The sequence below is a fragment of the Buteo buteo genome, chromosome 5 (genome assembly GCF_964188355.1).
Source record: "Buteo buteo chromosome 5, bButBut1.hap1.1, whole genome shotgun sequence".
NCBI classification, from domain to species: domain Eukaryota; kingdom Metazoa; phylum Chordata; class Aves; order Accipitriformes; family Accipitridae; genus Buteo; species Buteo buteo.
In genome coordinates, this window is record NC_134175.1 from 4,015,504 (window position 1) to 4,036,402 (window position 20,899).

A 20,899-nucleotide genomic window follows, 5' to 3' on the forward strand; every position below is an offset into this window, starting at 1 on the left:
TAGGGGAAGGTAGGTAGGTTGAACCTAAGTCATTATGTTTGCACAAAGCTTTATCACTTTAGCAAACTTCATGCAGTTTCATACAGCAAAATACTTTAGAGGGCCTGTATGCAATATCGTTTCTGTTTCATTCTTTATGCATATGACACCAGCCTTCTGGAAGGCCTGTAACCGGATAATAGATTTTAGTGAAACAAGGTTTTAGACTTACAATTTTAAGAAACAATTGTCACAGTCTTCTACCTACAATGCACTCACCTTCAGATGGTGTCATATGGCTAAGGGAGACAGCTCCTCTCAAGTGTGCAAAATACAGTCTCAAATTGTTCCCTGTTGTCATACATCCACTTACAGCTCTCCCCAGTTCACTTACTGCCAATTTCACCTACTGAATTCAGTCAGGTGACTAATGGCAAGGACACTTAGTACTTCCTCTTCCCAAAGGCTGTTATATGCTGGTGTGCATGGTGGTCAGAGTCCATTTAACTGACAAATCCACTTTTAAGTCTTCCTGTCCCAGTGGGATAATTTTCCAGGCCAATTTCTCTTTGTATGTGACACTGTCACCTTGGCTTTGACAACAAAGTTTATTAGACCTTCCACAGTGCATGCACAGTAGGCATTAAAGCATTTGGCTTATCCTTCGCTCATCAGCATACTTCACTAAAAGCAGCATCTTTTCTCATATGTCAGGCTACTTCAGCTAGTTTTCTGAGGGAAAAAGAGCATTGCCAAATTTAACGACTAGTATTTCAGACCATATGGCTCAGCATCCCAATTTCCTTTGGCTCAGCTCTCGTTATTGTGGATTGTTTTGGCAACTGGAGTGAAGAACACAAGATACATTTGTAAGAAAGAAGTCCAACAGGAGTACCAAATTCCCAGGCAGGGAAGAGAAAGGACAGTAAGAACACACTTATTTAAATTAATCAGAGATCAGATGGGGGAAGATATCCAAACCCCCAAACCCAAGACCATAATCTTCACTTGATAAGAAATTATCCTGATAGCCTCGACTTCTGGTACATTTGGCACTATTTAGCAGCCTCCTCTAAAAGAGATTTCTTGCTACTCCTGCTATCCTCTTTGAATGAGATTTAAGTAAGCATACACTAATGTAAAAATTCTGTCATCTACTGAAGCTACAGTCTCTGCCAAAGAGTTACTTTCACACCATTACAGGTAAGGCCACTATGGGTGGCTTCTGCCATATGGTTTAAGGTGTGAAGATATAGCCTGCAGAAGAACAGCCTGGCTATCCTACTGTAGAACAGGGCAGGATCATTCAGCAGATTTTTTTTTTTTTTTTGTAACTTCAGTTCCAGTGGAGGTAACATGCCATATGAGTCAAAACAATTATCTACTTTGGATGCTAAATTTAGCTCCCTTCATTCTGTGCTTGAAAAGGAAACACATGAATGACCTCCACAGTCATTAAAAAAAAAAGCTTGAATATGTTTATTTTGACACAATTTAAAAATATACAAATACATTAAATACCAGGGTTCATTAAAGCCAATTTTTTAAAATATATATATATAGGTATGTATTATTATTTTGAAGGGAGATGGAAACCAAAACACCACATCATATATTTAATTTGACAGTGCAAGCGAATGAGAAACTGTTTAGACCAGGAGTCCACTGTGTCAGACAGCAATAACAAAAGCTGAACAGTTCCTGAAACACACAGAAAAATAGTAAAAATATCTGCTGCATTTAGAAGAGTTTGCTGGGGGGGAGAATATGGGAAGGGAAAGATGTTATCATTGAGAAAAACTTGACCGCACGGAAGTTAGAGCACTAGACGCTTGACATTAAACTAAGTTACAATATGCACTTGAGGATAAGATAGGGTTCAGACAGTACAATGACATGAATGATCCTCCAGTAATTTATGTGTAGAAGGAATACATTAGCAACTAAGCAATACAAGAATGCACTATCATTGATAGATTCGCAAGCAGAAACTCCCTGCTTTCAAAGGTGCAGTTTCTTGGCATTATTTGCATAGTTACTCCTTTTCTTTAGCAGTTAGGAAAATATTCAGCAACTAAGTTCAGAAAAAGTCTATGACCTCCAGACATAATTTCTACCTGTGGAAAATCACAGCAGCACAAAGACAAAAAGACATCAAAACGACAGAAACAAAACTGCCACCTCCTGAACTTGGAACATAACGAACTATATAAAGCACATTTCATATTGAAAAGTGAAGGGTCTCAAAATGGCATTGTCTGCTGTCTTTAGTTTTGTCCAGTAGAACAAAAATTTCATTTATCATTGTGATAGAAAGCCAATCTTAAGTTTCTCCATACAGCAATTCAGGCTTTTTTTTTTTTTTTGGCACAGGGTCCTCTTCATGGTTTGTTCTTTATCCCCAATCTTTACCCTAGCTTGTCTGGATGCTACATGAGATCTCATTACTTTGTAAGGACAGAGATAAAAGTAAACACAACTGCACTGAAACTTACATAAAAACAGGTCTATTCAATAAGATATATTTATCTCCTCCCATCCCAGTTCTCCTTTTTTAGGTTTGAATTAGCTTTTAACCACAGAGAAAAGGGAATCTGGATCACAAGGTTTGGACTCTCCATATGGGTGTCATGTCAGCTCAAGACAGTTATGTTCACATTTTCCTGAAAAAGAGAACAGGCTGTTCCAGTTTGTTCATGCCAGTGGATGCCGATGAAGAGCTTCCAAGTAATTTATTTTAGGAGCATAGACCCATAATGGAGTGCCAGCTAAACCAAAACAGGCAATAGCAACACAGGTAGGTGGGAATGCACAAGCTGCATAGTTATAATTTCACATATGGTGACAGTGACACTTCAACCAATTTAGCAACCTCAGATTTTTCACTTATTTTCCAGTCACCCACTCTTATGCCCATACCACTGTGCCCATTATGCTGCTATACATGTTCACATAGCAAGTCAGCCATGCCAGGAAAAAAATTGGTGAAGGAGAACCTAGCCAAAAAAAAAAAAAATTACTTTAACAGCTACTTTAATTTCCTCATAAAGTGACAACTCAGCCACACAGCTGGCATAAGATGGGCAAGAACAAGCATCCAAGAGTGAGGGCTATTTAGGCTGGCACTTTCAACAAAGAAATACTTGTTGAGCTCTGTCATAAGGTGCTGGCCTGCAGATGTCAGGCCTGTTAATCAAGGGCTTGACCAAAGAAACCCCTTATTGCATTGGCAGAAATTCACCTGACCTCTCCAGATCATCTCAATACCCACTGACATGCCCAACGGATGCACAGCTACTCTGCAGGAATTTTGGTTTCCCTTCAACTGTTATGTTAAGGGAAGAGTGCTAGCAGAGACAGTCTTTGCAGGACAGACATAGCAGCCTATCAGTTATAAAGCCATAGCAAATGGCTCTTTATCCAAGGACAGAGCTGAAGCCAATTGGAAAAGCTTCCCAACAACTTCCCACACTTGGGATTGGACCTATACTGTCCACAGCCTTCAAAAGCACCAAGAACAACAGTATTTGGATAGCGGGTCTATATTCACAGTTAAAAACCAGGGTCAGCTATGTCATAGGCTGAAGAGGATGCTCCAGGAGGCATCATTTTTTGCTTCAGAAGGATACTGCATGTTAAGTATTGTTATATTGTCCTACAACGTTAAAGCAGTGGCACTTAGTGTTAGTAGCATTTACAAGTGGGTCCTTCAAACAAGTCCACATCCTTGAGTAATCTCAGTGTTTTGTGTTGGCCTGCAGCACTGAGACATTCAGCTCTGGGGACACAGAACACATCACAACAAAGAAAGAACTTGCCAAAACTGAAAGTGTACCAAAGAAAGGCAGATTATTTAAAGATTTTAAACACAGCATCTGTAGGAGACAAATGAAACCACAGAGCTGGAATAGTGCATTTCAAGATCACCAAAGCAGTTCACCGAACTGGATGTAGCCTGCCATCAGTATCTTTGCATTAGTTCATTTCTCTGTTAACATTTGGCACAAACCCTTTGAGACAGTAATTTGGCTTCCATTTAGGTCAGCTGCTTGCGATGTTTTCCTGGCACTTCAGTGGATTCAGAAAAAGTTTCTTCGACACTGTGTACACTTATAAAGTCCTCAGTCAAGAATGAAGGCTAAACATTGCTGACCCTGGTTTCAGAAGAAGAGATCATAGCAGCAGATGCAGACGTCACTAGTGACCGTTCTCGTCTGACATATCGTGGCTTCCGAACTGAAATGGTGGGCACAGAAACATCATTAGCACCTGCTGTATAAGCATGCCTTTATCATTAATTCATAACACCACATGCCATCCAACAATTCCTGAGTGACCAAAGTCATTCTGGACCTTAAACCCCGCCCCCCCCCCCCCCCCCAAAAACCAACACAAAACCCCCTACATAGAGCTGATACAACAAAAGTCTGCAAATAAACTTTTTAAACAAGCTTCTAATGGCCTACTAAATAAGGTGCTCATTACAAACTATTCCCATTATTTGCAAGTGTTTACAGTACATGTAGCTTTCCTTTTTCAGCCCTAACAAAAACTCCCACAACTGTACCTTCTTTTTAAACAGATGTATAAATTAAGGTAAGAAAACAGACTTTTCAGAAGCAGCACTGGCTGTCAGTTTAACAGCCAGACCCAGACCAAGTTTGGAACACATCTAAAAAATGTTTAAAAGTTAAAGACTGCATTAATAAAAGTTAAAATTTAATTACACCATCTTGATTAAAAAGGCCTACGCATACATGAGAAGCAAGACCAGAAATTTTGCTGAGCTTCAAAGGCCATTATTTCTTAAGTTTTTAGATTTGGTCTGTCTCACTTTTAAGTCATTGCAAGTTCTGTCATTGTCTTGAAAGTATGGGGATCATGCACAGAAACAAGGTATTTTACTGTATTACCCTGGCCAAATAAACCCACTTTCTTAGCCACTCTAATTTCTTGCATAGATATAAATTCTTCTACCATTTGCAAAATATATCCTTTGCTACCTACTTCTTTTCAAACTTTGTTACATGGTCAGAGACACTTAAAAGAATGCCTTGATTTGATTTGGCGTAATCCATTGCCCTTTTAAATGTATATTTTGGGAGAGTCATATTTAGTTATTTCATGCTTTATTAGGATCTCACTGGGTCATTAATAATATAAGAATGGCATATACTATTTCCTAGAAGTAGCACAAATTTAGAGGCCCACCAAAAAGCAAGTTTTTGCTCTTGGATTACCCAGATCTGGTCTAAAACAGCATATTAGAGTATGAACTACTCAGTAATATTTATAGGTTGAAATTATGAAAAACTGGGGAGAAAAAGTGAGACAAGCTGATTAGATTTAATCTTCCTCAAGAAATAAATTTGCCCGAGTTTCACATGTATTAAAAACCCACTTCGCCAAAAAAGTCAACCTACAAACACCCCCCACACCACATACACACAAAACTGTATATTCCAAAGAGTCTGTATCATTTGTTTCAAGAAGCTAATAAGCTTCAAATCAGCAAGCCTGAAAATGAGCCAACCTGGCACTGACAAGAAGATTCCAATCCTGAAAATAGGTCCCAGACTGAATAATTTATTTTTGAGCACTTATGAAAAAATATTGCATCTACTTGTAAGACTTGTCTATTAGGACAGAGAAGTGAAAGATCTATTTTAGGAGCTGTCAAAAGATCTATTTTAACATAACATGCTCTATCAATACTGTATGCCTACATTAATTAAAGCAATAAATCCCATCAAGAAGGTCTACTAGACAGATTTCACTGGATTTCTGTCCCCTCAACAGATTCCACCGTTCTATACCAGGCTTTACAGGTAATTGTTTTGACTTGCTGTGTGTTTTTAGCATATCCACTTTGAGATAGTTTGTCTGCTTTTCAATAACAAGATGCATAAAAGGGAAGCCAACAGGTAAAACATTTGTACCAGCATGCCCCAGAGAACAGTTCCTCACCTGAAGAAGCTGGGGGAGGTATCATGGATGCCTGCATAACAGAAGAATGATCATGTCAAACAAAGCACCTTTTGTCTTCACAGTCTTTCATTAAAAAATACAGGAACATTTTAGGGTTCCAATAATGTTTACTGTGTACATACTCTTTCTTGGAGAAAGTAACTCAATAGAATCCATATGGTCAGTATTCATATTTCACCTTTTTTCCAGTTTGGACAAAGAACCCCCAAACATCTTTTATTTTTATTTCGGTCTCTCATACATAGGATTAAGTAGCTCCCTAATGAACTCTTAAAACTTTAAGTTATTGTTTACTTGATGTTTTATGCTTGCTTATTCCCATTGGAAGGACAGAATTTACTTACTGTTTCACTAGGCTGGAGAACAGATGCTAAAAAAGAGAGAGAAAGAGAGAGACTAACCATCATTAATCTAGAAGGCTAGAACTGCTAGCTTTCTAAAAATGCATGCAACAGAATAGTTCTATTGTTAAAAAAAATAGTTTTGTCAAAGACTACCAAAACAGATCAGAACATTCAGAAATCCCATTAGTAGAATACGTTGTCTGTAGGACTCTCTTCAAGATTAGAGGTAAAGGGTTGCAAAGGTCTCCAAGAATGACTTATTTTACTTTCAGAGAAGGTAGCCACAGCAGTGTCTCTTTAATATGAAGAAGCTTCAGTAGGAAAAATGTCACTTTGAGCCAGCTACCAGAAAAAGGCAGTACAAATAGAAAACAATTGAGCAGTGAGAGATGCAACCCTTCTTATGCAAGACGTTGCTGGCTTTATTGGCCAGGTGATAATCATCATCCAGACAGAATGAAAGCTAACATGATAAGCCAGAGAAATGTTTGTAATGCTTCGCCTTCAAAGGAGGACATAAAAGCTTTAGCCTGCTGGACCAGAGCAAACTGTCAGTACAAAATGTGGAAGTCAGACAAGTATGACTGAAGCCTCGACAGAGGTCTGGTATCCCGCCAGCTTAGAAATGTCATACCACAACAGCTCTTGACCCACTTAAAAACTGAAGGAGACTCTTGTACTAACGAAATTTACTTTAAGACACATGCAAAAGCAACCTAGAGGTTTCAATATGGCAGTTGTGATTAAGATACTAGCAGTTCCTCTGGCACTGATCAATTTACACCTTAGGTAGCTACTGTTGTATACTTTTACACAAAATGATATCACAGAGACTGGAAATGTGATGTTCCATGAAGTTAACTATGACTAGATACAACATTCTTAGCCAAACAATGGAATTGTATCACTCCACCCACACTCTTTTTCTCTTTTTAAGCTTATTTCTATTGTGACAGTCTAGCTTGAGCTTGGTCCTGTAAGACATGAATGAAAATTGAAAATAACAGGAGGTCTATTTGTTTAGCAGACCTAATGAGTAAACAGCTTGCTTTCAACAGAAGGAGCTCTAACACAGCAAATGCTGTGCTAGAGGTTGTCATGGGAATCATTCACAGTGACTCCACAGAAGGGGTGAGACAGTCATAGATCAGCCTCAGTTTCATGCAAAACACTGGGTAAAATGGAGACAACACCTTCCACATATCTTGCTCATCACCTCCCAGAAACCGAAGACTAGTAAAATGTGGACACATAGAACAACTTCACAGAAACTGAAGCATCTGAAAGAGCCAGGTATCTACATAAAGTCTTGATGCCCTGTGGCTAAGCACATCCCAGGTTTTCTTTCCTTAGCTTTTCTGGAATCACTTTGGCATGAAGTCAGGTTACTGCATTTTAGTTACATGGCTTCATTCCTCAGTAACAGGAGTGGCAGAAATAAAAAATAGATTGCTTTATAAGAAGAAAAGCTAAGGGGTGTTTGCTTCAAAAAAAAAAAAATTCAGGCAGTTAGCTCTTCCAAGCCCCAGTAAGTCCTGCATTTAGAGGGTAAACACAGTTGAATGAGTAGTACAGTAATGAGGAACCTCAAATTCCATTCCCTTTCTCCTGCTGCTGACGCATCCATGATAAGTACACTGCCCTTTAGCATTACAGTTCATTTCTCTCTAAACCAGGAATAAACAACTGCTTTTTGTAATGCTTTATAATTGTCTGGCATTTTGTGTACTGAAATAAACAAGTATTAAGTTCTATAAAGATGCCTTCTGTGCAAAAAGCACTGACTTGTTTCTCCCCCCCCCCCCCCCCCTTTTTGAAATCAAGTATCTAATATTCAGTGACAACTAACATCAAGTATTGTACTCTGGCAAATCTTTGAAAGCTACAAAAAACAATAGCTGGGTTAATGTGAGAGATACTGTGTAATATGCACCTAATCACACTTAGACTGAGAACAGACATCCTGTGCACTGCCATGAAAACATACATACTGTAAACACATAGCAGGAAAAAAATTTTCATTAGTTTGCTTTGCTTTAGCCGATCAAAAGAGGTAACAGTAGTTACATTAAGTTAGAACACTGACATGAAGAAATTTAAAAGGTTTTAATTTAAAAAACTCAAGGGCCAAAATTTTAGAGATTAAATAGACAATGAGAGGTATTTTACCTTTGTTTCTTCTGTAGAAAACATTAGGAAGTTTATTGGCACGTTTGAGGTAGAAGAAAGAAGCAACAGACAGAATCAGGAATAAACTGATGAAAAATGTCCCTAAGATGAGAGAGGCTGCCACTTCTGGGCCCCCTGTACAAAAAAAATGTATATAACAAGAGAGAGAGAAAAGACTATTATTCACTACAAATCTCTTCTATTAGAAGAGTTAAACGAAAGATAAAGACCAACTTCCTGATATTCATAGGAGAAAAAAAACCAACGGGGTGGGGGGTTTAATATACAGACAGACAGACCTCACTGAAACATTTGCAAAGATCTTTCAATACTCATTTTATTACATGAGCAACTTCCCCAACCCCACCTGTCAAATGTCAGGAAAGCCTTAGCCCCTACTTTTTTGAAGGCAGGCAAATTTTTAATCCATCGTTCTGTTTCTTTTATATAACTTTCAAAACCAGTGCTGGGAGGCAGTCAACATTAATATTGTTCTTTTATTCCTTAAATGAAATCTCCTAAAGACAGACTTGTCAACAGACAATATACCACTAGTACAGTACACCCAGTATTATGTTTTCCACAAGTGACTGATATAGAAACCATTTAAGGAGGCAGACATTAGCAAAAGGTGCCCTCCATCTCTATTCCTACTTTCCCGGCCTCAAAAAATGTCCTGCATATTCATTCTGCTCTTTTATTTAAGATTATGATCCCAAAGAGCAAGCGTTTCTTAAACCAAAAGTTGTTACTCATCTTGTTGCACACAAACTAAGACAGATCTCTGACAACTCTGCTTGAGAAGTCCACACTGAAGAGCACTAGATACAAGTCAAGTATATGCACGACAAGACAAATGTTAGAAAGGGATCAGCAGCACTCAAGTTTGACATGGCTGTTTAGCTTTCCTTTTTAAGAGCGCTGATAAGCACTCGCCCTGTAACACTAAATCACTTCATTTAGCAACACTTCAGCAAGAGATAGGATACCATCTAAATAGTCTCAATTTGTATTATTCCTACCAGTGTTGAACAAGTATTTTTTGGAAATTAAACAGAAATGACTGGTCAGCAGTGATAAAATCAACTTATAGAAAGACTAACCAAGATGTAACAGGTGTGTAACACGTTGCCTCACCCCTAAAACCCAAAACTCGTGCAGCATAAGGTTCAACACTCAAGTTATGGGGTTTCCATAAATAACCAGCTGAACCTGTACCCAAAAAAATCACTTCAAGATCACTAGGACAAAAATCAGAACTATTCAGTAAAATACAGTTACCTCAAAATTCAACTCTAAGACTTACAAAAGATTCTTGTTGAGAACAACTCAGAAAAAGTAAAAATGGCTACTACATTTAGAATAAAAGCTATGCTACAGAAAAACATTTTACAACTTGTTTCAAATGCTGTGTCATGAAGGGGCTGGTACGTGGTGAATAATCACAAAGCCTGCGCTCAATAGCTATTTCCGTTTACTCACCTACGTTCTGTATGAAAGGAGTTACGGTGCTTATATTCATTTGGAAATTCATTCCTCTGATACCAGCTGTAATAAAAAGAATTTTTTAAATTAAAATCTCACAAAAACTACAGATCTGTTGAAAATTACTTCTCAGTAATTATTTGAAATTGTATAAGAACCCTGATTTCTCCCATGAAAAATTCATTCTTTATATCACTTTTGAGATTTAAAAAAAGAGAGAAGCAAACAAGCATCATCATAATTTGTCCAAAAAGAAAATAATTCAGTAGTGCATTTCCCAGAAACTTACATCAAGTTTGTCTCTTTCATTAAAAAAATATTTAGAAGGAATTGAATGGTTCTCACCTCTCAAACAAAGCACACATACAAAATGAAGCTAGTCTTCTCAATACTGATTTTTTTCAAAGAACTCAAGTACAGCCTGAACTATTTTGTGTTCTGGAGAAGTCCCTAGCAAATGCCCACAGCAAATGCCTTTTCCTTACAGCAGAGATTAAAGCAGACAAAATTCAGTATTTGCTGTATGTTTGATACAGGTCCTACCCTGTAAGTTTAATCATTTTGATGTTTAGGACTTGACTTTTTTATTTTAAGAACTTATATTGGGCATAATAATTTTTTTTTCCTTGATGTTGCATTTGGCTTTGCAGATTAGCTACTCTAATACATAACAAGATTCTGATTCCCCCCACCTCCCAGACTCTGTAATGGTTCCATAGCACTCTGCACAGTTTCTGCAAACTAGGTTTCAAAGTTTCCATAGGTTTTGTTGCATGTTCGAAAGCTCAAAGTTATATTAGGAAAAGGTTGAAGTTTTACAAGGGAAGGGAAAAAAAAACCCAAACCAAAAAAACAATACAATCTGCAACATTTCATGCCTTCTTGAACAGTCTTTGCTGGACCATGCATGCAAGAAGAGATCTTGGTACCGAAAAACACCCATCAAAATGAAGGGATTGTAAATGACTCACTATTTCTGCATTCAGTCAGATTGTAAATAGATAAAACAGGAAGGGTTTCATTTTTGCATTTAATGCAGCTGCTACTACCATCCTCATTCCATCGTCTGTAACAACCTGCAGAAAAATAAGATGTACAGAGGTTTGAAAACAACAAAAGCAACACTGGAGATATTTCCTAGTCTTCAGAAAGAGATAAAGGCAACAGAAGTTCCCTCTGTTTGGTCTACTGGTTACAAACATCTCCTACTTCCTATTATATTACACAAGTTAAGAGGTTTCATTTCAAAGCATTTATTCCAGAAAAGATAACCTTTCAAGGGCCAAAAAGGAGAAAGAGAGTTACAAGCAAACAGCTCCCAGAGGGCAATTTCAACATAGCTCCATTCACTGCTTCACATGTTTTAGTTTTGAGAAAAATGGGAAGTGTCTAACAACCTGCAACTACCCTCAACAAGACTAAAAAAGCAGCAGAATTTTGCCATTTATTTTCAGAGGTCGTACACTGTCGAAACAAAATTTAAGGCCATTTTAATATATAGTATTGAAAATAGAAGTAGGCAGGGACAAAGATGCTAAGAACCAGAAAGTGTAGTTGGATGAAAAAAGGTGCTGGCATCTCTATAATCAATCACTTGAAGCATGGCAAGCTAAAACACGAATACTGCCATAATACAGTCTTTTCCCCATGCCTCAGTCCTCTCAAGTATTGTACTATTTGTTTCACTTTAAGAACCACCCAAACCTGTTTAAACTATTCTGTGACAGATGGTGAGTGTTTTATCTCGGTCACCCTACCAGGCAGGCTGGAAACTGATTAAACTTTCATCTTGGCCTGTCTTCGATGTTCAAATCTCTCAATTTATGCTTAAATGTGCATACTGCTACGTCTTTGTTAAGAAAAAGAGATTTTAGGGCACATCTTCAGTAACAACTTCATTTAATACAATAAAGCTGTGGTGGTTTCACTTGAGGCTTAGACTTGAGACATGAAGATTAGAAGGATATTCCTACTAGATCATATTACAGTCTACATTTAAAAGAAAAAAAACTTACTGTGCTGGCTAAAATCCAGTTCTATAGAGCCTTGAGCCAAACTGGTATCAATTATCCCATAAAGCAAACTATTAGTAAGGTGCTGATTTGAAAACAGCTCTGCTGCTACATTTTTCCTTAGAGAGAAGCACCACATTTGATGCCCACAGTAATAAATTACATCTGACATTTAATCTAAACACAAACAGACCCAATGTAAGGGCAAAGACTTTCTACAGTAATAGGAAGGAAGCATCAAAGCACTTATCTGACACCAAAGATATTGGTAGATTATCAGTTTACAGTAAGATTTAAGAACACTATCCCGTGACTTGGAGACAATTGTTTATATCATATCTAAGATCATTTAGAAGCAGAAAACAATGCATTAAATGAAGCAACAGCTAGAGAAGTAACGAAGCAGTGAAAATAGATAGGCTTAAAATGCTTTAACAACTGTCACAAGGAAATGACTGAACCCAGAAGTGGACCCCAATTGTTAAGTCACTAATTCTCTTGTTACTGTGGGCTCTAAAGCCATTTTCCCACTCTCTGATTTTAAATAAAATGGCATTAAAAAGTTTTTAACTACTGCTGGAGAGTGACAAAAGTTTTTTACTTCATTCAGAAGAAAAAAACTCTACATATATGGCACTCGGAAGAATGAGGTATTCTGTGCTAACAAAACAATATTAAATTTATTCTCAATGCTCCCTTAGATACACATTACAGCATTTTTGCTTTTTATGCTCATTATATGGGCTTTTAAGCATTTACAATAGCTCTTACATAATCTAACTGCACACTAACTACAAAAGATAAAGAATAACCTTATTAATAGCTGTCTACTCTCCTTACCATGCAAGAACAATATTTGTGAGTCATAAGAAGCATTACCTTGTGTCTACAGAGGAAGAAAAACTTCAATATGTACATGCACTAATTATTTTGTTTTCACTCCCCAATTAATTAGGCACTGTATTTTGGTGTTAACTGTCAAAAACAATCTGGAATTTTATTAAACAATGACACACTATACCTGGACTGCACTGGTTCGTTACTGGACAGGAACTGTTTGAATCCAACATATCCACACAGCATTCTGTTTCCGAAACCTAAGAACAGAAATTCTATTTCACACAGTTCTTAAGTTTACTGAAACACTTCAACAAGAACAACAAAGAATCTACAGAGAATGTAGAGGAATAAGCAGTAACTGCAGTTAAAACTTGCTGTAACTTTTTCTTTTCACATTAAGCAACCTTACAAGGAAAGAACAAGCTAGATGCACCACCAAGCTGATTTTGACCTGGCAGCTGCTACCCAAACTAACACTTGGAGAACAAATGCACAATCTGCTGTTGACATTGGACAAAGCCTCAAAAAACTGCTTTAGAAATATACTTGCTAAGTTTTTCAGTGAAGCACAGTTCAGAGGGGGCTAGCCTTCCCACAGCAACAAATGCCCTAACAGATTTGCTCAGAAATACTATTGGCAAAATGACTAGCAAAAAACAGTTTTCACTGAATGCCCATATTGCAAGTGATGATAACATCTACATTTGGCAGAGCAATCCAGTAGAACTACAAAAGCTTCTTCCTTCAACATTTAATATAAAAGAATAACTTCACATATCCTGAAGGCACGTAGTTTATTTTTATTTTTCCTTTGTTTATATAAAAGCCAGTTTCAAAATTATTTACGAATTACAACAAGCTGTGACATAAGCTTAGAGATAAATGGTTGTTACAAACTCTGTGGTTCTTTTGATAGATATTAGTAACATCCCCTATAGACTTGGGCATATCCACTCTCTGAATCGGTACAAGAAAAATAAGCCACAAAACTCCCATGCCTTTTAAAGCTTTGCAGGTACATTCCCCTAAAGAATATAGCAAGTCAAATCAGTCTTAAAAATGGATGAAGTATTCTTGGTCAAAAGTAACAAGACCTGATCTATATTCAGCCATAGAAGCAACTTAAATATACCTAACATGTAACAGCCAGTATTTTTCTGCTTATCTGCAAAACCCATCAAATCCAGGGGTGACAAAGATCAAAGCTATCAGAAGAAATGGTTGGGACTGTCAAAACTGAAATTAGTAGGCTGACTTCACACTCTTAGTGCATCACGGGGAGGTAGACTACTGTAAAGAACCAGTAGATCTATAGATAACAAGCTTAAGACCAGTTTCTTAAGAAGTTTTGTTGGTCAAACTCTCCTGCAACTAGAATTTTGTACTCTGACCTTTTTCTGTGACTTGAAGCAGTGTTTGCTTCAGAGCTTCTCAGTCATTTAAAAGTTAACTTTTGGGTATCCAAGTTTTGGACTGTCTGTAGTTAAACTGCCAAGCAGCTTGAAAAGTGGGGTTTTTTGACCATCAGGGTGCTTTTTCCACATGGTGAGACGCATTACCAGTTGCACCCCTGCTAGCCTACAAGCACACGACTAGGAAGAATTCAATGCTTTAATAGGCAATCAGCCATCACAGCAAATTGACCCACTGTAAAAGTTTCAGTTAATGACTGCTAGGAGTACAGGTCACTTCTATTGAATTAGAAAGCCTTCTATAAACTACAATGTGAGAGGAAAATAATCTGATACTTCTGGTTTTATAGTGCCTAGCATGACAAAAACATGAAGTACCTACCGAACTTTCAGTAGATTTGCTGGTAACTTCTGCTACAAGTCTAGTTAAGAGAAGGACATATGACACCTCCATGCCCAGGAAAGACACAGGTCTAAAGAACAGGGAAAGAAATTAGAGCATCTTATTAATGATGAGAGAAGTTATGCTTTCCATTTGTTAAGGAACTTTTGCATTCAAATAATAGGAATGTGTTGGTAAAGCCCTTTGAATTAAATACGCCAGGGGGACTTACCTTGGTTCAAGATACAAATTTGAGACATACAGAATTTTCCCTCCAGCTGCAGAGGGGCAGGTTTCTGGCTATGGCAGACTGTGGTTGCTAAGAAACAAGGAGCCTTATCAGTCTGCTCCAAACTGGGCCATGCAGAGACTATTCCACACCCAGGATCTAAAAATCAATGTGATTGCAATAGAACAGTTACCGCCTGGCACCACCGCTGATAAGCCTCCCCACAGTTACAGGCTCCTCTGGCTGCAGCATTGAACTGCAATGGATTTGTGTCAGGACAGAGAGCACACGCCACTTTGAAAAGGCAATACTGCAATTAATTTCTCCCATGACAGCACAGTCATAAAGCATTAATGAAGTCTGTCTGTTAATAAGTAGTATTTCTCAGTTGCCTGAGAACAGACTTTCTCAATGTGGAACAGAACGTTGTGGACAGTCTGCTACAAGCCTTGCTTTTTTTCCCCTCCACTTTTGCTATATAACTCCACACACAACCTAAACAAAGTCCACATTTCTTACATGAAACTGTTTGGATAAACTAAAAGGTGCTACGTCATGCTTGATCCACATTGTTCAGACACTCCCTATATCAATATTATAATATCTGCCTACTCTCTAGTCAATATAATGTTTGAAGCCACATCCAGTTCTCAGAACTACTGTACCTGCAGCCTGCTCACTTTAGGAAAACAGTCTTTCGTATTATAAGTAAAACATGGAGACAGACAAGGCCCTCTAACCAGAGCTTAATAAGAAGAAAGTGTCTGAAAGAAAGCCTTCAACCGTAGGGGGAAACTCCTTTAGTGACTCATTTCACAAACTGAAATTGTTACTATTTGTTAAATAAAAAAAAAAAAACAAAACAGTGGATGAGTTTTAAATTACTGCAAAATATGTATCGTGACCCTGGGCAAGTTGTTTTTCTGAAGAAAAAAAGTCATTGACCAGTTCCGATGATTAATTTCCATTCAGTGATTCCATTAAATCACTTACACATAGCCTGTTGCCTCAACTTCAAAGGAAGATTAGTTCAGCTTGGTGGGACAACTTATTATTATCCCCTGCTATCACACAGAAGCTCCAAGATCAAGGATTGAAAATCCTGAAAACCAAACTCCAGTCTTACTGCTACAACTAACTTCTACAGTTAGTGAAGATTGGGGCAGAGCAGGAAAAGCTTGCACTGTCACGATACCTTCCAATTTAAGCATAACAATGGATATCAAGTCTGTCAGTGTCAAGCTACAGCATCCATGATTTCATCAGTTCACATTTACATACACGTAAATAAAATGATGCATATACTAAAATGAAAAGCAGCCAGTCAATATAAAGTGCACTATGCATGCAATGCTAGCTGACACAGGCCAAGACAATGCCTGATTAGCCTTGCTGTTGGCAATGTAGATTATAGGTACTAAGGAATGTAAGCAGCAAGGAACCTTTGAACATGCAGAGATTCTCCAGAATGAGATACTAAGAGCTAGTTTGCTTCAGGAACGGTACCACCACCACATCCTGGAGTGAAAATTAAGACGGATCATGGCATTTTACGGAACTGCTGGAAAGTGATGGCACTGCCAAAAACAGCAGGGAAAATTTAGCTTTGGGAATTGTATGCAAGGATGGAAAGATACATTTCTAATCCACAGCTAAGCTGACAAACTTGACAAACTGCTGACTAAAAAGCTTTAATGTTATTTTTCAACAATACCCGAGGTGACAAGATACCTCAAATGCAACCACCTGTTTTAACAAAAAGGTGAAGTCATCTCAGAAGATGAAAGGAGACAACCTTTCTAGAGTGCAGTACGTATCCCCAAAAGCCAAGAACACCTAGCTTATAGCTTTGATGGTAACAGTTTCTCCTTGAGCACAATTGAGCAGAACAGAAGCTACTCATGACTCAGTAAATGATCGCTGATGTAGGCATTGCATTTACTTAGTTTGACAGAGAGCTTTCCACTTGTGTGTGACAGTATACGAGTGCTTACATAAAAGTTATGAATAATTCTGTTTCGGATCACATTGGGTGTAACTTTAATTTGCACATTTAACCTTTTAAAAACTTTTATTTGTATGCCTTTCTATTGCAGCAGAAGTTGAGTAGCACAACTTTTAAGGTTTTTCAAAGCAGTCCTGCAGAGTCTAATGTTAAAACGATCCTCAGGATGTGCATATGGATGGATGCATTCTAAACAAATACATACACAGTTTGCCTTGTTACCTATCAGTTCTCTACAATCTGTCTTCAGAAATGAGATATTGCTGCTTGGCTGAGAAGGACTTCCTCTGGGGAAAATACTCTGAGTTGGTAAAGACATTTGCTGATAATTCTTTGTTGTTTTGGATGCTATGCACACATTTTTGTCAATACCTGGTTATTATAATAGCTGTAAATACTAATAAAAGGCAGGTGAAAGAGGCATTTGTTTAAACAAGTATGTTCTTGTTATCTAGAAAAATACTTATTTGCAGGAACAAGTCATACTAAACAAGAAAACATTTGTGAAACTAGCCACTTCTAAGTGCCCAATCCCCCTCTTTGTGAATGCAAATAGCTATACAGCATCAGCTCAATATTGGTTGTATTTCCATTCTTGAAATAAATCAAGCTACTAATCAACAATACTGTTGCAGTTATGGGCAGATATTTGTTCACAGCCACTAGTGATTCTAACAAACTGGAACATCTGCCCTGCAGCTGTTCCAGTAGAAATAGGACACAAGATCTATTTGCCCGCAAATCATCAGCCAGTATTTTTTATTTCTGTGAGAGACAATATCCAAGCTTTTTCGTGTGCGCATATATATACACACACACATATATGTCATTGTTGGTTGTTTGTTGTTTGAATTTTGAACCAGCTTTAACTGCAGGAAAAGGAAATTGGAGATGAACAAGATGCTTTAAAGCTTCCAAACATATGAAACGTGTTATTTTTACTCAATTTACATTTTACTCCACATCCCAGAACCACTTCTTCACACCCTGCTGGATTCTCTATCAGCCAGTAAAAATTAGAAGCCTTTTAACATAACATATAAATAACATCCGTCCAAATGAGGCAGAAATTCAAGCCATGAAGGTAACACTAGATATCTACTTTTTTTTTTTTAGGGTAATGCCCATGAAAGATATCGGACAGACCTAAGCATCCATATTCTTTATATGTAATGATATGAAAAACATATATAATGTTCCTAAAGTCTGGTTGTGCCACACCTCAGCAAGGTTGGAGAGAGCTTGGGACTTGTAAGTCAAAGAATAAATCAAGTGCAGAACTTCCAAACAAGACAGCAACTTCAAGTTGGGATTTGTACTGTTAATTGGTCTCCCTGTACAAAACCACAGAAGTAACACAACTCATTTTACTGCTTTCCAGCCACAAGTCAGTCACAACCATTCTATTGCCAACCGGAACAGTATTTTACACCATAATTTTAACTTTAGAAAGGAAAAAGCCCTAAAGCCTCCAAGACATTCAGTACACAGGAATACCAACCATGCCTCTGAATGAGGTAGCTGAAGTTTTAGTTCTTAAATTCTAAGTACGTGAATTTGACCAGGATCAGACACCCACAGCAAAACAATTTACAAGCCCATATAATATGTTTCACTTTTGGCAGCATTTTCTCTTTGGATTACAGGAAAAAATAGATAATGTCATGCACAAACTGGAGCCCAAATTAGAAAGTATTTATGCTTGAGATACCAGCACAGTTTTGCTAACACAGACATTTTAATTAAAACAAGTATTTCACACCAGAGTTCCACATTTGAAACAAATCTCAAGTCACTGTCAACTTGGATCTCAAGTGCCACAATACACATAAGCTAAACACATCAAGATTCACTAAGGGAATTCTTCCTCTTGTTGCTTTTAAAAAAAGAACACAAACAATTCATGAACACCAAGCACTAGAAGACTTTTTCCCTCCCATGCCTGGAAGCAAGTGTTCTTTAATTCATTTTTATGTCTACATTTTCCACACATATAGCTGTGCATCTATTATTTCTGTTGTATTATCAGTATCTTCCTTGCTTAAAATGTTGGTGGAGCATTGTTTGAGTAAGGTAATTTTTTCAGGTACATGGAAGAAGATGGCAGTAAAAAGAAACATTGCCTAAATTTCAGGTGGTTTTATAATTCATTCAGCAGATCAGAGTTTGAAACTAATAACACTCATCCCACTGCCAAAGGCTTCTTAATTCTGATGTGACCTTGAATTAGTCATGATAAAACAGAAGAGTCAAAATGCAGTCTCACAAACAGACTTGTAAAGGCCTAAACTCTCACTTACCAGCTCCGTCAGAGGTATGCACTAGGACACTGCATCTTCCTCAGATAACACTGAACGCTTGTGGTATGTGGTTTACTGCTAGCTTCTCATTGACACTGCAAGTGTTTCACAATAAACCTGCACAGTAGACGAACAGATATGGGTTGTGCTTAGAACAATCTTTTATAAATTAAAGCTGAAGGAGGACTTGTTTTTCCAGCTTTCTTAACATGCACCCATGAAAAGAACTACTATCCCTACCCTTCCATCAAAATGATTATGTAATAGGCCAGCAACCAGCAATTAAAAATACACACCTTCCTCTCATGACAATGAAGATATCTACTTTAAGCTAGGCTTTGCTTCAAAAGCAGTTACATACCTGGAATACGCCTAGAGCAAACACTAATTAACACCAACATTTACTGTTGTTCAGTCAACAAAAAATTGGCAGTAACACATTCTGCTGTTGAAACAGTCATTGCAAGCTAAAAAACTGAGAGCAGAAGTGAATACTAGCACAATTTGGTTGCCAATAGCATAGCTATACAGTACAGGGAAAGATGCTTTGGAAACTCAGCATATTCATGGCCTGTTTAGGGCTTTTTACCCCCCCCAAAAACAGTGCAACAAAAATTTGTGTTATAGACATATATATTTGCTTGAAACGTATCAAGGGAAAAAAAACAACAAAACAAACAACAAACCAAAAAAACCCACCAAACACCCACAACCCTAAAAAGTCTCAGAATGCCAAAATCGGTAGTGAACTGAGTTAGTTTATTAGGGAAAAAAGTATCCAAAGTTTTACTGGACCATGAGAAGGAGACGATTTGTTTCCAAACGCGTCTCGAGAATACAGCACTTCAACGTAAAACGTTCCAGGAACCAAGCAGCCTTGAAAAAGCTGGGCAAGAAGGAGGACCGAGGGGCAACTCCCCCCCGGCTTCAACCTACATGGCAAACCGCGGTTCCCTCACACACACCACCCCCCCCAGCGAGAAGGGTCGGGGGCTTTTTCCTCGGCTAAGGCACCCTCCCTCTGCCCGCTCTGGAAACACATTTCTACCGCCGCTGCCCAACCCCGGGACGCCTCACGGGGACCGGCCCCACACGCCTCCACCGGCAGCGGGACACCGTGGAGGAAGGAGGGAGTGTGTGTGAGGTGAAGGGGGGGGCCTGGCCCGCGGCTGACAGACCGCTCCCCGCCCGGCGGGGCCGGTAGGGCCCGCTGCCGCCTGCGGCCTCACCGAAAGCTGCAGCGGCGCCCTCAGCGCCTCGCCTCACCTGCCCGGCGGCGCCTCCCGCGCCCCGAACAATGGGGCAACGCCCGGGGGCTCGCCGCCCTCCCGGGGGCTCGCCGTCCTCCTTCCTTCCCTCCCGCCCCCGCTGCCGCCGCCCGAGGGGCCCGGCCGCCCTCCCGCCGCCGCCTCCTTACCTGAGGAAACAACCGCCGGCAGCACCGGCGGCAGGTTCCCTTTCGTACCCCCCGCCCTCAGGCGGCGCCCTGCCCGCTCCTTCCCGCCGCGCCCTGGGAGTTGTAGTTCCCCCCCTGCCGGCCCGACGCTCGGGTTCCCCGAAGGGGCCGTTGGCTGGGAACTACAAGTCCCAGCAGCCTCCGCGCCGCGCCCTACCTGCGCCCTCCTCCCCGCAGGTAAATCCCCTCCCTCAGCCCTTCCCCGCAGCGGCCTCGCTAGCGCCGCTCTCCTCCGCGCGGTGCCTCCTGGGAAATGGAGTCCCCCGTCCGGAGACGGGCCGAGGGACGGGCGGGCCCC

At 39.2% G+C, this 20,899-nt stretch overlaps 1 protein-coding gene across 3 annotated transcripts; it reads right to left on the bottom strand.

Moving 5' to 3' along the window:
* Positions 1–1,139: 1,139 nt before the first annotated feature.
* On the bottom strand, positions 1,140–20,866 carry C5H1orf159 (chromosome 5 C1orf159 homolog). Of its 3 annotated transcripts, none has more exons than XM_075027280.1 (10): positions 20,759–20,866; positions 19,146–19,262; positions 14,612–14,702; positions 12,999–13,074; positions 10,937–11,041; positions 9,963–10,028; positions 8,481–8,615; positions 6,312–6,337; positions 5,947–5,977; positions 1,140–4,215 (listed from the first exon to the last, which is right to left on the bottom strand). In XM_075027280.1, exons 3-10 carry the CDS (start codon positions 14,681–14,683, stop codon positions 4,118–4,120), a joined length of 609 nt encoding a protein of 202 aa, XP_074883381.1. In that variant the 5' UTR covers positions 14,684–14,702; positions 19,146–19,262; positions 20,759–20,866; the 3' UTR covers positions 1,140–4,117. The 3 variants fall into 3 exon arrangements, with proteins under 3 accessions (XP_074883381.1, XP_074883380.1, XP_074883382.1); XM_075027279.1 differs by lacking the exon at positions 20,759–20,866 and adding an exon at positions 20,563–20,652; XM_075027281.1 differs by lacking the exons at positions 6,312–6,337; positions 20,759–20,866 and adding an exon at positions 20,563–20,652.
* Between the last annotated feature and the right edge of the window lie 33 nt (positions 20,867–20,899).

What these genes read in the sequence shown, in the direction of transcription:
- C5H1orf159 (XM_075027280.1), bottom strand. Translation starts at nt 14,683, where the DNA reads ATGGAGGTGTCATATGTCCTTCTCTTAACTAGACTTGTAGCAGAAGTT. An exon ending in TCCTTTCATACAGAACGTAG is followed by an intron (nt 8,616 to 9,962) that starts GTGAGTAAACGG and finishes TTTTTTGTACAG; the next exon opens with GGGGCCCAGAAGTGGCAGCC. An exon ending in ACCTCCCCCAGCTTCTTCAG is followed by an intron (nt 4,216 to 5,946) that starts GTGAGGAACTGT and finishes CCACCATTTCAG; the next exon opens with TTCGGAAGCCACGATATGTC.